Source organism: Mixophyes fleayi, chromosome 9, assembly GCF_038048845.1.
Source record: "Mixophyes fleayi isolate aMixFle1 chromosome 9, aMixFle1.hap1, whole genome shotgun sequence".
NCBI lineage: Eukaryota > Metazoa > Chordata > Amphibia > Anura > Limnodynastidae > Mixophyes > Mixophyes fleayi.
In genome coordinates, this window is record NC_134410.1 from 110,417,544 (window position 1) to 110,437,829 (window position 20,286).

At 42.6% G+C, this 20,286-nt stretch overlaps 1 protein-coding gene across 4 annotated transcripts in view; it reads left to right on the forward strand.

Moving 5' to 3' along the window:
* Nucleotides 1–352: 352 nt before the first annotated feature.
* AKNA (AT-hook transcription factor) overlaps nucleotides 353–20,286 on the forward strand; it is a 42,695-nt gene continuing 22,761 nt past the window's right edge. For 2 of the 4 annotated variants that reach the window (XM_075184885.1, XM_075184888.1), the window contains exons 1-12: nucleotides 5,578–5,667; nucleotides 6,117–6,538; nucleotides 6,650–7,560; nucleotides 8,363–8,437; nucleotides 9,815–9,971; nucleotides 10,919–11,067; nucleotides 12,503–12,562; nucleotides 12,979–13,106; nucleotides 14,438–14,636; nucleotides 14,905–15,044; nucleotides 15,299–15,778; nucleotides 19,260–19,476. In XM_075184885.1, coding sequence (XP_075040986.1) covers nucleotides 6,169–6,538; nucleotides 6,650–7,560; nucleotides 8,363–8,437; nucleotides 9,815–9,971; nucleotides 10,919–11,067; nucleotides 12,503–12,562; nucleotides 12,979–13,106; nucleotides 14,438–14,636; nucleotides 14,905–15,044; nucleotides 15,299–15,778; nucleotides 19,260–19,476 — 2,886 coding nt within the window. In that variant the 5' untranslated portion in view covers nucleotides 5,578–5,667; nucleotides 6,117–6,168. Of the gene's footprint in view, nucleotides 445–5,577; nucleotides 5,668–5,997; nucleotides 6,539–6,649; nucleotides 7,561–8,362; nucleotides 8,438–9,814; nucleotides 9,972–10,918; nucleotides 11,068–12,502; nucleotides 12,563–12,978; nucleotides 13,107–14,437; nucleotides 14,637–14,904; nucleotides 15,045–15,298; nucleotides 15,779–19,259; nucleotides 19,477–20,286 lie in introns of those variants that run through there. The other 2 variants (XM_075184887.1, XM_075184886.1) reach the window with 2 other exon arrangements.

Below are 20,286 nucleotides of genomic sequence, written 5' to 3' on the forward strand. Positions count from 1 at the left end.
GTGATACAGTGAGTGGCTGTGGTGTGTGTAGCAGGCACACTGTGTATAATACAGTGAGTGGCTGTGGTGGGTGTTGCAGGCACACTGTGTATAATACAGTGAGTGGATATGGTGTGTGTAGCAGGCACACTGTGTATAATACAGTGAGTGGATATGGTGTGTGTAGCAGGCACACTATGTATGTGATACAGTGAGTGGCTGTGGTGTGTGCTGCAGGCACACTGTGTATAATACAGTGAGTGGCTGTGGTGTGTGTAGCAGGCACACTGTGTATGTGATACAGTGAGTGGCTGTGGTGTGTGTAGCAGGCACACTGTGTATAATACAGTGAGTGGCTGTGTTGCTGTGGAGACACAACCCTTCCCTGACTCGAGTTTGTATTGCGCTGCTCCTGGCAACCTGGACTGAGCTGGGACACTGGGAGCCGCAGGACCCTCATCTCAGGTCACAGTCATCTATTTTCCCATAAACTATTTATTGCTCTTTGTATGTAACTTGTAGTTCTCACCTTATCCTCTCTCCGGCCCTTCTACTTCCCCCAGTCGTTCTTCTGCCTCCCCCCTGTCTTAGCCTAGTCCCGGCGTGATTTATCTCCTTCTCCGCTTCCACCTTGTCTATTGTTGTCTGCTCCTATCTACTAGTACTAATACTTCTTGCACCTTCTGCCCCTAATCCCTCTATTGCCCCGTGCAGTCTCCCTCCTTGTATTGCTCTCCCACCCTCATATAAAACTTATTGTTCCTCTTTTACTTTTGCACAAGAAATGTGCGGTTTTCTGCTCCTTCCGTCTATGCTGTGTGTAACCCCTGCCCTGCTGGACGGGATTGCAGAGAATGAGTAAACACTGAATATATAATTTAAGTGGTAGGGCAAAGGGGGGATGGGGTGTGATGGGATTGGCATATTGAAGGGCCATATAAAGCATGCCTATTGGTATGCACTTTGTGATAGACAAATGTTGCAAATCGTTGAAGCTTGAATGATTTCATTTATTGTGTCTGCTATAATTAGGTCTTTGTTGTTAGTGGATTTGGAATAAAGTCACGCTTGTGTCTGCTCAGAACTGCCATAGTATTGACAGTGGTGGCTATGTTTGTATTGTGCAAATTTGACCCATTACCTAAAAAAACATAAAGCATCATTAAATCATTGGTGGAAACATGTACAAACAGGTCAGCCAGATATGAGCATTGTCATGCTCATATATGAAACACCATCTGCCCAGACTGTGGGGACTGTTGTGTAATTACAGCTGGTGGACCAGCTACCGAGCATTGTATATAGGCTGCAAGCAATAACTTTTGTATATTTAGGGCATTGTATAGAGACTGTAAGACATAACTTTTTCCTATTGTAAGTAAGGGGCTTCATACACAGTACTAAAGCTGATTTGTGGCCTTCCACTCAGCCTTGCCTTCTGAGTGCTATATAAAAAATAATTTCAGATTTTTACAGCCAAGGTACAAGAGAAATACACACAGTATTAAAAAAATGCGATGCCCTTTAAAATATATTCTGCACTCCCAGTTTAGCTGTTAACAGGAATGATGCTTATCACAAATTATGATTACCAGCAGGCTGTAGAAAAAATGTTTTACGATTTTCTCATCAGTACAAAACATAGAGATTAGTAAAATAATATATATATATATATATATATATATATATATATATATATATATATATATATATCTTGCACATCTAAACTGCACATAATATGAGCTTAATGAGCTTAGTGGTTTGATCTTGAGTTCTGAGTTTATTTTCAGTTTCTGAGACTATTTTTGTCCTCTACATTGCAGAATAAATAACATTTTTTAGTACATTTTCATATTACAGAAATAATATGGCTGTAAAAATGTTTGGTTATTAGTATGTTTTCAGAATGTTTTTTTAAAAAAGATTTTCAAGGGTTAAACCTACCACAAATGCAAACAACAAACTACTGCTATGAATAAACCCAAAACTTTTTTCAAGTGAATATTTTTAAAGTAACCAGATGACATGAAAGCCTGGATTTGCATTGTTTTTGGGGTATGCATTAAGCTTATAGCATCTTACCAGCTAAAGGGGTGAATATTTTCGTTCACCTCTTTAAAATTACTCCAGAATGGGGGCGGGGAATGGGAGTTCCAATCAGAAGCTGCAATGCGTGAGTGGGAGGACCAATCAGAAGCTGCAATGTCCATGATTGGGCCTCCTTCTCTCACACCCCTTTTGTGCGAGTTTCACTTAAAAGCAGCAGGTGTTCCATCATAGGGCCCCTGTTTTTGTACTAGATGGTGAAGGAGAATGATGGTGCAAATATGTTTAGGAAGAGTTCCCCTTTAAGTACGGTGCCTTTCCACACTTTTTCTTTTCTATACCTGTGTTGTGGCTGGCGGTTCTGACATGAACTCCTAGAACAGATGGTAGAGGTCCTCGCCTGTAGCTGCCACCTGACTCGTAGAGCATGTTATGATCACAGGTACTCGGATACCCCCAGGTCTTCAACTCAGTGTAGTGGGAGCTTATGTACAGAAACCGTAGCACAGGGAATAGGAGGAGTAACCGGAATACGAGGGACTAAATCAGGGACAGACCGAGGGACATGGGAACGAAGCAGTCAGAATAACCATAGATAGGCCAAGGGTTAGGGCAGGATGCAGGCAAGGAGAGTCCAGTAAATAGGCAGAGGTCAGGGGCAATCGGCAAACAGCTGGGTCCAGAACAACAGGTATCGGTCAGATTACAGGCAGAGTATCCACAGGGATATGGAGCCGGTCAGCAAGTGTGTGAACAGAAGCTATAACTGGCAGGGAGGCTAGGCCCTCCCTGCCCTATATACCCACACTGACCAATGAGAGACCAGAGCTCAGATTGGCCTAATACCTCCTCAGGAGGCTACTAATTAATGCCACAGAATGCGCACAATTATGTGCTGATTAGAGAAGTGACCCGGCCGTTGCCTTGGTGACGGCCGGGACGGAAAAGAGGGAAGTGACGTCCCGGTCACCATAGCGACGGCTGGGATGACCCGCTGTGGCGCGGGCAACGCTGGGACTCGTGGCAAAATGCTCTATAAAAAAACAAAGATATAAATCATTCTGTACAGAGACATCTTTTCTTCCATGTATATTTTCATTTATCTATATGAATAGGAGCTGCTGTGTATTCAACTGAGGTATATTTAAAATATTGGTACTAGACCCCACTGAAATAGTGCTTCCTGTAGCCAATCGTTTACATAAAACTGTTGAGAACTTGCTTGGCATTATTAACTGTTTTTTGGGCATTATAATTTGTGCAAGTGTTTTGACCATACTTGCCAACTCTCCCGGAATGTCCCGAAATCCGGGTCGGACTCCCGGGAGAGCAGACAACTCTCCTGCATCCGGCAAATACCTGGCCAAAATAATGCGATTCGCAGTGAATGGCGTCATTTTGGCCCTGCTCCCCGCATCAAAACATCATTTTCAATGTGGGGGGGGGGCAAAATTACGCGATTGACCGTGCCCCGCCCCCTCCCGCCCTCTAGTCACGCCCCCTGTCCAGGATCTCCCGGACTTCAGTGCTTAAAAGTAGGCAAGTATGGTTTTGACTTTTACTTTTATACTGCTCAGTTTTACTGTTGCTTCTCTCTCTCTCTCTATCATGGGCCCATTTGTTATAAAGGAAAGATAGCTAAGTGATATTCAGCTACCCAGCGATACTGGCGGGTAGCGGTAAGAGAAGACTTCGCTGGTCTTGGTGGATCTCCGCATGCGTGACCAGGCACGCCGGCTCACACATGCACAACTGAAAGCCCTGACATGAGCTCACAGTTCAACATGTCAAAAGAAAAAGTAAATATATATAAAAAAATAGTTAAAATATTTTTTTTTAATATTAGTTTCAAAGTAACTGTAAAGAGTAAAGACATTCTAGAGAGGAAGATTGGAATACAAAGAGAATTGCAAAAGCCTCTTTTTGTTTGTTTATTTTTTTTTACTTATGTTTTATTGATTTTTATAATTATACACAACCTTAACTTACAAAAATAACATTGATTTACTTTATTCAAACACAGAATCATACATATACAGTTGTAGTTATAAAACATTTTGGGCTTGCGTCATTAAGGAGAGTTAAGCATTAAAAAGGAGCAACTTTGCACCTGGGCAAAGCCATGTTGCATTGGAGGGGAAGTAAATTTAAAAAGTGGGGACAGGTTTATAGTTGGGGTAGGACATGTCCTATATCAACTTTAAATTTCAGTGTAAAAATAAAGCTATCAAGTATTTGTGTGCTAGATGAAAAAGCAGCCAGTATTTATCTTATGTGCAAAATAATAAACTAATTTGCACCCCTTGCACTGTAGCATGGTTTGTTCAGGAGCAAACTTACTCCTTTTATTTTTTGCTTTGCTCTCCTTAATGACTCAGGCCCTTTGTGTTTATCACATACGCTTTAGGCTGGGTACGCACTACCTAGCCTAAACGACTGAAAGTCCTGATCAGCAGCCGATTCATGTGTACACACTTACACGATTTTACACGATTTACTGTCAGATCTGTGCTCTTCATCTGTCATAACCATCGGCTGAAAGACTCTGTACACTCTATGGAGATCTGCCCACACTGCTGGTCCTGAGTGCATACACACTGCAGAATTTGCCATACATGCCAACTCTCCCGGAATGTCCGGGAGACTCCCGAATTCCGGGTAGGTGTCCCGGAATCCCGGGAGAGCTGGCAATTCTCCCGCATCTGCCGGCATGGAGGGGTGTATGGGCAGAAGGGGGGGCGGCCCGTTGCGATTCACGTCATTTTGGCCTCGCCCCCCATAATGCCTGCTTTGGGTCTTTTTACCACTGTAACAAGACCCCAAACAGGCATACATCACTGGGGAGCGGGGCCAAAATGGCGCGAATCGCGAAGCCCGCCCCCTTCCGCCTTCCCTTCACACCCCTCTTCAGTGATCTCCCGGAGGGAGCCTGTCAAAAGTAGGTAAGTATGGAATTTGCTCGACATCGTTCCATCATTTATAGAGATCTTTAGTCAATTTATAAAATCAAATCAAACGATACAATGTGCTTTGGTACGGTAAATCATGATTGTTGGAGCTAATGCGATATTGGATCTAACAGTTGTTTATCGTGTGACCAGCCCCGATAGTTGGGTGAAAAACCTGTAGTGTGTACCCAGCCTTACAAGTAAACTTCACATACTATATTGCACTTGTGTCAGATGTGACTATGGGTAATGATAAACATCACTTCTTTATAATGAAACAAAACATATTAGAATGATGAAGTCATCGCTCTCTAGTACTGCAGCCCTGAGCCAGCGACACATCACTAAAAATACTTTTAAATGTCTGCCAGTAAGAAATCCTATTTATTAAATGGGACAGCATGTGTGTCAAAAGGGCAATTATCAGGATAGCCAAACTGTCTGCTCTGTACACACATAAGAAGTTACAGGACGTGGGTTTGGTAATTGCAGTGTCCACAGGTCAGCCCTAAGGTTCTGTGGGTATAGTACTTTTGCTTCACTGGTGGAGGGGAAGTAAAGGGGGGAAGCTGGGGATGTGGTAAGAAGGGGGAGGGATGCTAAGAGAAGCTTTTATTTTTCGTCAGCTGACTTAGCCGGGAGAATCAACAGAAATGGCTGTGAGACGGAGAAAGCACTTGGAGAAGAGGCAGAGGTATGTGTGAGAGAGAAAGAGAGAGAGAGAGAGAGAGAGAGAAAGAAAGAGAGAGAGAGAGAGAGAGTTGCAAAGCATCTGGTAGAGTTAATAAGGGAGGAAAAAGTGACAACGTCTGAGAAAATGTGTGCAAAACTGCAAGAGGTTGTAAGAGATGGAGAGGTATATGAAAGAAAGAGAGAAATAAAGTGGATGATGAAAGAGATGGGCAATGTAAAATGTACTAAACTAACCGGAAAGAACTGAGAGAGTAGAGGAAGAAGTAGGCAGGAAGAATCAAAATGTGAAGGGGGGGGGGGGGGAGGACAGGAAGAAAAAAGAGCAGAGAGGATTGTGCATCTGTTAAAAATACAATCAATTCATTCTCGTGAAGCATTTGAGCAATTTCTGATTGGAGCCCTGCTCGTTTAATGTTTCTCAGTTGATAGAGATGTGTTTTTTGTCTACAGGTGATATGTCCTCGTGGGATGACGTGGGGAGCACGTGTCCCTCTCCCTGATCATGGACAACCACAACAGGCTGCTTCAGAGTGATAGTAGTGAGGATGAGGGTAACCACTTTACAAGGTACATGGATGACAATGGAATCATTGGAATGGAGGAAGGAACGGGTTTGGAGCTGGCTGACCAAGAGGTTTTAGAATCGGAAGAAGATGAAGAACAGAAGATGTTGGACTTTGGTGTGGAAAGGATGGTGGAGCTATATGAAGATGGTTTGCCATATCCAGAATCTCCTTCGGAAGGTGACGGATCAGGCGCGCAGAGCTGGAAAGAAGAGTTCAGTTTCTCCCAAATGGCAGAAGAACAAAGTCATAGCGTAATAGATACAGAAACTTTGAGGAACAGTGATATTATCATCAATCATGATACAGGTAAGTTTGTCCTACATCAGCCTGAGTGTCCCATTTAAAGTACCAGAGTTGTATTGCAAAAGAAAGAACCTTTGGTATCAACCTCTCACTTATTCACTCTTAACTTTTCAGATGATCTCAGCTTTGCAGAACACCCCAGTATGTCGGTCACTTTGCCTTCTGCATTAAACCGACGTCCTCCAAGCAGAGACCTGCAGTTGGATATGACCGAAGATGAGGTGGATAGAGGGAGTTCCTTGGGAGCATGGGATGGGGATGAAGATGAGAACTGGAATCGGGAGCACTCAGAATCTCTTTATGGTGAAAGTCCTGGACTTGGGCGATATGAGGAAACTTCAGTACGAGAAGAACAATGGGACAACAACCCTGGGTCACCTGAACAAGAATATTCTGAAAATCAAGGGAACCAGGAAGATGAAGCTGTTAGTGAATCTTTATCTCCATCTCCCCCTCCCATTCCCAGCACCTGGGGCACCAGAATTATGAGCCATTTTGGTAGGTTGAGCCTGACCCCCCGTATAGAAGATGAAACGCTTCCAGAATCCTCATGTGCAGACAGCGGAGAAAGCCCAACAGCCGTTCCTGCTAGAGCCCCTACCATTGCCTCCAATCTTACGAAGGTCTCCAAACAGGACAACACTTTAAGAACTAAGCCCACCCGCTCACCTTCTTCATCTCTCAGAACCCAGCATGCAGATAACTTAAATGTGAAGAAAGCTAAACGTTCTAACATTCCACTCTATGGGAAAGGACAACTTAACTACCCTTTGCCTGATTTTTCCAAAGTTGGACCACGGGTCAGATTTCCCCGCGATGAGCAGGGTTATCAACCTCCTCAGCCGCGTAGAGTAGACAAACAAAACCAAGGGGCTCCTGTTATCTTCAAATCACCAGCAGAGATAGTGAGGGAGGTCCTGCTGAGCAGCACCGAAAAACCTATCCAGGAACCAGTCATACCACCGACAGTACCGCGAGAATTCAAGTCCCCACAACAAGCCACTGAGTTGGTCCATCAGCTGCAGGTGATTATTATAGTGTCTTGTCAAGTTCATAGTAGGTCCTAATAGGAGGTCCTATGTCCTCTTTATTTATATATTTTCTTACATTTTTTTTAATACAACCAAATAGATTTAGGTTATTTTGCTAAAAAAAATGTATCTCTTCTTAATATAAAAATCATACTTTGGCTTATTAAATATCATGGCACTTCAGTTCATAGCAGCTAATTAGATATTAGAGTTGATCTGCCCTTTGCAGAAGGCTACTTAATCAATCATAAAGCATATGGCAGTATTTATCAAATCAAACCTGGTGCAAAGAAAAAAAATTGCTACACCCAAAAGCAAGTTTCTACCTGACATTTTTATTGCAGTTTAGAAGATAGAAGCAAACATCTACAGATTCAGGCGGTCATGATGAATGTGACACAAATTGTGTTTTTTGGCGCATAATTTGCCTATATATATATATATATATATATATATATATATATATATATATATATATGATCATGTGCACAAAGTACTATTTTCGGAATCAGTGGTTTGTGCGGTTGTCCAGAAGTAAAATATAAAATCATTCGCCAAATAATTTGTGTCCAACTATACATGAGCCCCTTTAGTGTATAAAATTGTGTTGTTCCTTTTTACACTGTAAGTGTGACTAATAAGAAATGAATTTGGATAAGGAAAGTAACATAGTTTATTATTACTCCTAGATGCACTCATTACTCAATTCTGTTTTTCTTTAATTGACTATTACACTTAATATGTAATCTCCCTTCCTTAACCTATATCCCCCGCCCTCCTTCTCGCTTCCTTACAGGAGGATTACCACAAGCTGCTCACTAAGTACGCAGAAGCTGAAAATACTATTGACCGTCTGCGACTAGGAGCTAAAGTAAGACCTCTAACATGGAGATGGATTGTCTAGCTCTGTCAGCTCATCTCCGTCTTAAGTACATACTGGAGGTTATGTTGGCCTTTAGTTGGTTGAAGCATGGGGGGGGGGGCATTTTGCTTGTCCTTTGCTCTAAGCGAGGGTTAGTTATCAGTATGTCGTTCATTTTGGAGAATTGTTTTATTTTAAGTTTTCCTGTTGTCTACATGCAACGCAGGCGGCCATATTGTCGGCTTTATCAGTATACGTGAGAATGCTTCTGTAGTGTCACCGCTTCCTAGTGCATTGTGCATTTCCATCAATATTGGTTACACACACAAAATGGCTGCCTCACTGTTTTTGCAATAGGTGCACTTTACATACAGAAATAACTGTGCATAAATTATGAGAGCACTCAAGTGACAGGGCCCTCTTTTAATGCTTATTATTAAAAAAAGTCTGGCTAGTATGGCATTACAGCCACTGCTGCGCCCTCCTTCTCTGGCTCTGTGTCAGCACTCTAGTCCAGTAAGTCGTGCTGGCATGGAGCAGCGTGGGCGACGGTGGAGAGAGAGAGTACTTCTCAGTATGAGGTGAACTTACTGAGCATTCGTCCTAGCGTCCCCTCTTCCTGGCAGGCTGGTGGAATGGGAGCACAGTGGCTCAGTGGTTAGCACTTCTGCCTCACAGCGCTGGGGTCATGAGTTCAATTCCCGACCTTGACCTTATCTGTGTGGAGTTTGTATGTTCTTCCCGTGTTTGCGTGGGTGTCCTCCATGTGCTCTGGTTTCCTCCCACACTTCAAAAACATACTAGTAGGTTAATTGGCTGCTAGCAAAATGACCCTAGTCTCTCTCTTTGTCTGTGTGTGTGTGTGTGTGTGTGTGTGTATATATTAAGGAATTTAGACTGTAAGCTCCATTGGGGCAGGGACAGTACAATCGAGTAATCGATTCCTTCTAGTCATCCCTGCTTTAAGGCTTATTTAATAGCATAGTTTAGATAGCACAAATCTGCTATAATCATAATCAAAGACCCAATCAGACATTAATTTTCAGTAGTTTCGCTTGAACTGAGACTGGATGATCTGGGCCAGCAAATTTGTGTTATTTTTTTGCATCATGTTATTCAGCTGTTGTTTTACTTATCACATTTTTTTTATACTTTAGTGTGTGTGTGGGCCCTTTGGCAATAAGGTGCTTACAATGAAATGTACTTATGTATTCCTGTGCTGTGTATCCCTATTTGTTCTATTGCTCTCAGTTAGCAGTTGGGTTGCTAGGCTATAATGTGTAAATCCCAGTTTCACAGAACACCACTTTGCATATAAAAGACTGGAACAAGGAAACTGTATTACTTCAATAACTGTGCCTATACATCATGTTCTCACCCTTCCAGGTTCATCTCTACTCCGATCCTGCACAACCAAGTCACAGTGTTCAGATGGGAACAGTCGTCCACGGGTCAAAGGTTATGGAGTTCACCATACCTCACATGCAGACAGCAACTATCACCTCAGCAAATGAACATCATGTGTTAACTGAAGAAGAAACTGGTAAGTGAAGTACTTTTACTGCTTGGGTGTATAAGAGTGCCTGCATATACAAACATTAAACTCTAAGGAACATATTTTTGTGAATAAAATCACCAGCCTGGCTGATTTCCTCTGTTAGATACATTCTTTGGTAGAGTACATCTAACAATTTCTCTCACCTCAGTGCCTTCATCATCACCATTTATTTATATAGCGCCAATAATTCCACAGCATTTTACAGAGAACTCACATCAGTCCCTGCCCCATTGGAGCTTACAGTCTAAATTCTCTAACATACACACAGATAAAGAGAGAGAGAGAGAGAGAGAGAGAGACTAGGGTCAATTTGATAGCAGCCAATTAGCCTACTAGTATGTTTTTGGAGTGTGGGAGGAAACCGGAGCACCCGGAGGAAACCCACGCAAACACGAGGAGAACATACAAACTCCACATAGATAAGGCCATGGTCGGGAATTGAACTCATAACACCAATGCTGTGAAGCAGAAGTGCTAACCACTTAGCCACCGTGCTGCCCTTAAGCAGTTTCCATGGGAACAAAGAGTTCAGGTTCCGAACTCGGCTGCATAGAAGCTCTGTCTAACAGTACTATTCCTTTGTGAACAATTTTATTTTTGGGAACTTTAAATATAAAATAATTATTTTTTCCCAATTAAACCCCCCTACCTATCTAACTAAATACACTCTCTTGTAGAGTGTGCTTAGTATTAACTGAAACAAGCAACAATCATGCTCTCCTCTGGGTTCGGAAGGATAGCCCTTTATGGGTACCAATAATACCTCTACTGCCCCCACCACAGCCTCATCGAGCCCAACACAACACAGCCCCAGCTCACCAGCAATCTACACAGCCCTTATGGTATTGACCTGTAGACAATATAGATAAGGTCTGAGTAATGCGGAGCCATAATAAATGTAATTAAGGAAAACTTTCTGTATTTGGTTGTAGATTCTTTTTCCCCTTCAAAACTTTCATTGACTCCCTCCGAACCCACCTACCCCAATACCTCTGGTATATCCTCTCTACATCCACCTGAAGATACACCTGAAGATGTCACCTCCACCCTCATGGAACACTTAGAGACCCTTCACCAAGAGGTTAGTGATGTGTGTATTGTGTTGTACACCTTTGTCTCAAGTGACTATTACTTTTGTATTATAATCATTCTTAGGTAGTACTGAGAGAAAGCTAAAAAGTACTGACATATATATATATATATATAATACTATCTGATATGTCGTTTTCCATGTTCCAAGGTCACACTGGCCCTTTCCCAAGGTCACATAAGTTGTCGGTCGTGACATGCAAGAGTAGGGCAGGAAATGTGCCATTTAAAGACTGCTCTTGCAGAGTACGTAGAAATATCTGCACATCTGCAGTGTGTAAACTACCGCTCTAGGTGCAATATCACTGCTCACCTGTGGGTTTTGGGGCCATTATGGTTTAACAGCTTGTTTGATGCTCATATTATTATTAAAGAATTTGGAGGTGTGAATGGCCAATAGGACTATGCTTTATTCATTTCTTTTTTGCCAACTTTTATTCCATTATTTTGTGCCAATGATTTTCCCATTGATTATCCCACTTTATGTCACCATGGGGCACTGGAAGATTGTCCAATTAACTCCCCCTGTGCTCATTATTTTCTTAAAATTATATTTATTCTGTGGTAATATGTGGGGACTTTGGTAAGAATCGTACTTACCACTAGCTGGTATTTCAGCACTGTGTGCCTCTACTGCCATCCTTTATTAGTCATTGGTTTACTAGGCACTAACTTGCATAGCGACCTTCCCAGTTCCACTGGCATTCATGGGAGGTTGATAGAATGTGTTTCATCAAGTGTTAGTTAAACTGAGATGGTTACTGTGCATAGCAATCTAACAGGTCTTATAACAGGAGGATTCTGGGAGTGCAGTAATGTGCCTGATTTTGCACTTGAATGCAAACATGAGATATTCTAATGAGCTACTAGAGGTTGAGACTGCACATAATTGGAAGCATTGGCAGTCTTATTAAAGCAGTATCTTTTCCACACAGCCTTGTAGGTTGTGGGGCACCTTTTAAGCCCTCTAGGCTCAATATGCACTATAATATGAGAAAAAGGGAAAAAGTTGTTATTGAATAAATGGGAAATCCAACTTTATCTGCCAAGCCCACAGAAATGATCTGTTGTTGTATCACCATATTCTGCTGTACAGAGAATATTTAGTCAATCACATCAATCCCTGCCCCATTGGAGTTTATGGTCTAAATTCTCTGCCACACAAGCCCACACACAACTAGGGGGCATTGTTGCCAGCAGCCAATTAACTTACTAAGATGTATTTGGAGTGTGGAAGGAAACCCACGCCAACACGGGGAGAGCATGCAAGCTCCACACATATAGGGCCTTGGTCAGACCCGAACCCATGAACCCATCTCTGTGAGGCACAGCGCTTCCCTTGTCATTTGAGGTGACGTGGTAATGTTTGCTGACATGCATATTTCTTTGGTGGACCAACACTTATAATAATGTTGCGTCATTTGCAGGTTGAACTTTTTGAGGAATTGTTACATGGTGGTAATTTGACCCCTGGAGAACAGCGACAGGTAAGATTTCCATTATGAAAGCCTGTTGGAAGGAACATGATAGGTCTCAGTCAGACTTTCTACCTGATGTGTTCCTAAATCCTATACTCGGAGCCGAAACAAAATTGCCGCCCTCCTAGCCCTCAATTTTAACCAAACGAACCTAAAATATTCATAAATTGTGCCCCCTTCAGCGTTGCGCCCTGTGCTGTCTCCCCTATCGCACAGCCCTAGTTACGGCCCTGCCTATACCCTTTTTTGCTACAATTTCTTACGGCTTGAAGGTGTAGTCTTTACATATCTACTGTAATATCCAGTCCTATTATTCTTTTCTGGTTCCAAGTCTTTGCTCTTTCTCTATCGCTCTGTTCACTTAATACCTCTCTCTACTGCCAGTCATTCCCTATGACCCTCTATCTTCTCCGTGACACCTCTAGGCTGTGAGGGAGCTCCGTGGTTCTCTGGATGTGCTGGAGCGCAGGTATTTAAAGGCGCAGGAGCAATATCGACAGGAGCAGAGACGCACTGGTACTGGGCACCCGCCTAAGGAGCTAGATCCCAAAAGGTAAGGGAGGAACATGACCAGTCTGCATAAGCCGTGCAGTCATGTCCAAAACCCAGGCTTGCCCTTCTTGTAATATTATCATGTGGATAAAAACCTTGTCCTACTAATCCTAAATACTAATTCCATTATGTCAAACAGCTTATAACACACTTATTTAGCAGCTTATCACAACTGTTAAAAATTGATATCAAGTTGTAGTTGGAGGAAGGTAGTAAACAGCCTTCTCGTTTGTCAACTTAGCGAAGGACACCGCAGTCATCCACTTGCTTGGCCTCAGCTTCATAGCATATGTAAATGAATGGTAATTATCCCAAATTTAGATTTGTGAATATGATTGATGACTCGTTTTATATAAAACAAATTATATTCTAGTGGTAGTGGCCTGCTTGTATAAAGAAATATCTGTGTTACCTTCATTAGGCTTACCAATACAAGTGCCGAATGGGCCCACTAATCAAATATAAAAACCTCCTCCCATGTTGGCTATAATAATCCTTATTTCACAAGTAGTGGTCTTCTACCTGTACATTCCTTAATTCTTCCACCCGAGACACCTATCAGTTAGCTAAGGACTCCATGCTTCCTGTAATGCTCCTAGCTACCATATTGCTTTCAGTGCCCTTGTTCTGTCTGCTCCTGCAGTTCAACACACCTTTAAATGTTGGACAGGCCAATATACCATCATGGGACCATAAAGAACTTAGCACATGTATTCTGTCAGTGTGCTGTAGCTTTGGTGAGTTAAATTGCATCTGGTAAAAGTGCTGGATAGTGTATGATCTACTCTCCGATAAACAATAATTGCACCTGATGTTGGGGTATCCACACCTAGTTAATTTGTTAATTTGTTGGTCTGCCCATGCAATCAAGTTGATTGGCAGAATTTGGAAAATGTATTGATCCATCAGTCTGCCCTTCTTAAGTTGATATGTCCTGCTTATGAAGTGTACAGACCTGTTGGTGATGTACATATATTTGGGCAGCACGGCGGCTTAGTGGTTAGCACTTCTGCCTTACAGCACTGGGGTCATGAGTTTGATTCCTGACCATGGCCTTATATGTGTGGAGTTTGTATGTTCTCCCCGGGTTTGTGTGGGTTTGCTCCCACACTCCAAAAACATACTGGTAGGTTAATTGGCTGCTATTAAAATTTACCTTAGTATCTCTCTCTGTGTGTATGTTAGGGTATTTAGACTGTAAGCTCCAGGGGCAGGGACTGATGTGAGTGAGTTCTCTGTACAGCGCTACGGAATTAGTGGTGCTATATAAATAAATGATGGTGATGATTTGCTCTTCACATTGTGTTTAGAATTGGCATTATGTCTCCACAGGGAACTTGAAGAAGTCATATTCCAACTGGGTGTCCAACTGGATGAGTTACAAGAAAGAATACACAATTCTGCCCTGTCCTCTCCAAACACCCAATTAAAAAATAATTCGGTGGACATAATTACAACTCACCATTTGGGAAATGCCCCAGCTCCATCAGCTGTGGTGCCCATGCCAGCTCTTCAAACTCCATACCCACAGGTGAGCAATACAATCCGCACACCTTCATCTTGTCTAAGCTGGGCAATCTTCCAACTACAATATAGGCTCTCTACTGAGCAGGGCCCTTCCCACCTTTGTCTTCATATCTTCGTTTACCTTGTATGTCCCTGTTTTTCCCACTGTCCAGCTCAGTGGCACCTTACAAATCAACAATAATAATAGAATAGTCTCTCCATACCACACAATAACTAGCACTCTAGCACTAGGTCCACATCAACCTAGACCTCTTACATTACTATCCCTGCAGGTCCCGTCTCCAGAGCCCCACGGACTCTCTGGTGCAGATGTGGGGACGTTAAATAAGGAGGATCCTGCGGAGTACGTACCTCAGCCTATACGCCACAAGCACATGCAGGTAGAGAGAGACTACGGCACCTTGATGTCCACGTAAGTTTTCTGACAGAACTCTTGGGATGTGTAGGCAACATGTCTCTGTTTTTGGTGCATTTGTGTTAGCGGACTTTTTTTTGCCATGTAATTAAGTAACTAGACCAAAACTTATAGGGGATATCCAACCTCAAACAGGTTGTATTAATTCATAGGTATCCATATTCTCTTCATCTTGTTTCTTAGTCATAATCATTATGTGCATTTCCTTAAGTATTATTACATTTGTTACCTGAGTATTGTTCATGCCCCAGATACAGCAGCTTCAAGTCTCTTCCTGATGCTCTGGGTTTAGAGCAGGACGAGTGGCCACAAGAGCTCCCACAGAATGCCAGACCCCATGGCCAACCCCAAGATGTCAGTACTCAGGGTCATGTGCAGTCTATCAGGTCGCAGGACCATACACAAGCTACAAGACCACTTCTAGATCCTATGACATCTGGCAGGCCACAGGTTCATCAGGATCACTTACAGGCTGTCAGTGCACAAGATCACCCGGCAGCTCCGAAAACCAGACGGCACTCACAAACGGCCAATCAGCAGAGGCGTCCCAGGACTGTTACACCGCAGAGCGGTCAACCGTCTGGGAGTTCCATGGACAACCTGCATGGCGGTAGACCAACTAGTGGGACCAGTGTTCGGCACACACCCACTCCCACCCACCAGGGGAGAAAAACTTCTATATCAAGTGTGCAGAGGACTCCAGATGAAGGGAAATACTCAGCGACCAGAAGGTACTGGTGCCAACAGTGAGGTCATGTGTTTATATGTAATAAATTGAGACTTATTTATTTGCCTTACATTTACTATAACCTACCTATCACATATTGGAAAGAGTAATTTCTAGATCTTGCCTACTACCTCTTAGGTCCACCACCTTCATTTATTTCATCTTCCTTTTTCACCTAAAATACTGCTTGGTCAACCCTAGTTTTCAGTATGCTCTTAAATTAATCATGAAAGTGTGGTGGCATTAAAACTTTATTTATTACATGTGTCACTTGTGTGTCTTTGAATGTTTTTATTACATAATTATTTGTGCACATATAAATACACTTAAATGCATCTGGATGGTACAACACATGTCCCACTGATAGTATAGGTTTGTCTGTCTATCTATATGTCTGTCTGTTCTGCCTGTATGTCTAGTCTATTCTATCTGTTCTATATGTCTGTATGTCTATCTATATGTCTATTCTATCTGTCTGTATGTCTATCTATATGTCTATCTATTCTGCCTGTATGTCTATCTATATGTCTATTCTATCTATTCTATCTGTGTGTTTGTCTATCTGTTCTATCTGTCTGTATGTCTATCTATTCTATCTGTCTGTATGACTATGTATTCTATCTGTCTGTATGTCTTTCTATTCTATCTGTCTGTATGTCTATCTATTCTATCTGTCTGTATGACTATGTATTCTATCTGTCTGTATGACTATGTATTATATCTGTCTGTATGTCTATCTATTCTATCTGTCTGTATGACTATGTATTCTATCTGTCTGTATGACTATGTATTCTATCTGTCTGTATGACTATGTATTCTATCTGTCTGTATGTCTATCTATTCTATCTGTCTGTATGACTATGTATTTCTATCTGTCTGTATGTCTATCTATTCTATCTGTCTGTATGTCTATCTATTCTATCTGTCTGTATGGCTATCTATTCTATCTGTCTGTATGTCTATCTATTCTATCTGTCTGTATGTCTATCTATTCTATCTGTCTGTGTGACTATGTATTCCTATCTGTCTGTATGTCTATCTATATGTCTATTCTATCTGTCTGTATGTCTATCTATATGTCTATTCTATCTGTCTGTATGACTATGTATTCTATCTGTCTGTATGTCTATCTATTCTATCTGCTCTATCTGTCTGTATGTCTATCTATTCTATCTGTTCTTTCTGTCTTTATATCTATCTATATGTCTATCTATTCTATCTGTCTGTATATCTATCTATATTAGAGATGCTCAGGCTCGGTTTCCTGAGAACTGAATATACCCGAACATAGAGGGATCCGAGTACCGAGCCGAGACGCACCTCTGCACCTTTGCGTTTTTTTCGGATTTGAAAACGAGACAAAACGTCATTGTGACGTCGTCGGATCTCGCAAGTTTTGGATTCCTTTTTAAGATCCAACATAACGGAGGGTGGGAGGGAGGGTGGACCCCCATTTTTCTTATCTGCCACTGCTGTGTGCCAATGTGTCCTAGATGTGCTAGGAACTGCAGTGTGTTTGTGTCATTGCTCTGTCGCTTACCATCGAGCCAGGTCGCTGCAGTATTTGTCCGATAGTGTGTAGACAATAATATTGTGACCTGTGAGGTGGTCAAAATTGACTGCAAATGACTTGAAATTAGGGGTATTGAGGTTAATAATAATTTAGGAATAAAAAAAGAGCAAAATTATGTGATTTTAGCATATTTTAGGATTTTTTTCTAAAAAATCCAAAACCAAAACACACGAGGGGCGGTTTTGCCAAAACCAAAACAGGAAGCTAATCCAGATCCAAAACCCAAACCAGTTCATGGAGGTCAGTGAGCATCGTCTAATCTATATGTCTATCTCTGAAGCGTAAATGAGGAGCTGCATGAAAACATCTGGTGGTGCCAATTAATTTGTACTTATGTACTTTAGTGTGTTTGACATTTTGCACAACGTGCCTCTTCAGATTTCTCATCCTCCGCACACGCCTAGCGCCTGTCAAGCTGGTGGAGGTATCTTCAGGAGCAGTAGATGTGCGCTGGGCAGACCCTTTAGGTGCATCTGTGCAAAACCAACGTTATCATCCATATATATCTGTGTATCAGTCTGTCTCCCATCTATCTATCTGCCTATGTTTTCTCTGATACAAGAGGCTCCAGAGACCTAGGGCTAGATTTACTAAGCTGCGGGTTTGAAAAAGTGGGGATGTTGCCTATAGCGACCAATCAGATTCTAGCTGTCATTTTGGAGAAGGTACTAAATAAAAGAAAGCTAGAATCTGATTGGTTGCTATAGGCAACATCCCCACTTTTTCAAAACCGCAGCTTAGTAAATCTAGCCCCTAGTCCCCATAGCTATTACTCTGTAGATTGGGGATGTTATACATTCCATCGTCTACTACACTTTCAGAATGAGTGACGCTAGCCAGTGGGAGGGGAAGAGGATTCAATTGTGCACATGAGACGTTGCGGGATGTTACAGTTCTAATATATTGCTGATTTTTGACCACATCTCATAGACCATGTCTTACTTTCTGTTATACCCAGACGTGCGCACACCACGCGGGGCCCCGTTGGAAATTCGCGCACAATTGAATTCCCCCTAGGTGTCATTCCTCTATATAGGAACATGTTTACAGAATTGTCAGATGTGCACTCTGAGGATATAGAATAAATATAAAATGCACTGAAAACAAACACTTTGCTAGCTTAACTTCCATATAGTGAGGAAAATAATTATTAGCTCTGTTTGTTTTTCCTTTAATTGTGTGTTGTATCTCTAAATATATGGCAAAAACACTGTTTGTGTTTTTGTTCTATATCAAAGAAATTAAAACAGTATCGTGGGGTTGTATTATGTTCACACCATGTTGTTCGAGTGAATGTCAACTCAGACTGCTACAGACTAAGGGGTCTATTTATTAAGCTGTTTTATCCACAGAATGGCCATCACAGCTCTTAGTTTTTAATCTATAAAGGGGTTAAGTAGGAGAAATCAGAGATATCTTCTGCCTTAACCTTTTTAATGCTGGTCATTGCAGTCCCCGTAGACTTCTATGGGGACTGCGATATGACCCAATTTAACAGGCAAAGCTTTTCACTGCCAGCCTTTTAAAATTAGCGCTCAAGATGCTTGAGAAAGGGCGTTTTGGCGAGTCGTGGCAGTCACGGTGATTGCTGACATGATAAATACAAGCGACAGTGCATTTTGTATCTCTGCAGTGTGCAGTGATTCAAAGAGACACTGCTGCCAATTACCCACCAATGATAAAAAGAATATTATTACCTATATATTTATTCATTAGAGAAATACTGTGAGTATATAAAAGTAATATAAGTAAAATATCAGTGGTTCATTTGAGTGTGTTCAGCCCGCCTCATCTATCACTACTCATTATGTATCCATCCATATTGCCTAGTATGTGAAATAGTCTGTAGTGTGTTACTCTGATCTCTCCAGCTGTGGGTGTATTATATCTGTGTCTCTCTGTGTTCTGTCAGGATGTCACATGGCTCAGAGACATTTCCACAACCTGTTTCTCTGAGGTCTCCATCGCTCCGGCTCAGAGAGCAGTCCTCCAGCGCTCCCAAAGCTGTGCTGTCATTCAGTGAGGAGAGCACTCAAGGTCCCCAATCTCGTAAAAATAGTAGCAGCAGCAAGAGTGTCAGCCCTTCAGCCCAGAGAGAGCCATCAAGGAGTAAAGGAGACATTGCTCAGGTAAGACAGGGGATGGGACTGTATATGCACATTGATGTTTATCACTCTGTTGTTTTGTATTTTTCATTCAAATATTGTATTATATTTCCATTTCATGTGACATTTTCATTGAGGTTTATGTTCAGTTGTTCACGTTTTCTCTGTGTAAGTGATCACCAAATCCATGGTCCTCCTCCTCCCCACACGGTATAGCAGCCAGGGTCCTCCTCCTCCCCACACGGTATAGCAGCCAGGGTCCTCCTCCTCCCCACACGGTATAGCAGCCAGCGTCCTCCTCCTCCTCCCCACATGGTATAGCAGCCAGGGTCCTCCTCCTCCTCCTCCCCACACAGTATAGCGGCTAGTGTCCTCCTCCCCACACGATATAGCGGCCAGTGTCCTCCTCCCCACACGATATAGCGGCCAGTGTCCTCCTCCCCACACGATATAGCGGCCAGTGTCCTCCTCCCCACACAGTATAGCAGCCAGGGTCCTCCTCCTCCCCACACGGTATAGCAGCCAGCGTCCTCCTCCTCCCCACATGGTATAGCAGCCAGTGTCCTCCTCCTCCTCCTCCCCACACAGTATAGCAGCCAGGGTCCTCCTCCTCCCCACACAGTATAGCGGCCAGTGTCCTCCTCCCCACACGATATAGCGACCAGTGTCCTCCTCCCACACGGTATAGCAGCCAGTGTCCTCCTCCCACACGGTATAGCAGCCAGGGTCCTCCTCCCCACACGATATAGCGGCCAGTGTCCTCCTCCCCACACGATATAGCGGCCAGTGTCCTCCTCCCCACACAGTATAGCAGCCAGGGTCCTCCTCCTCCCC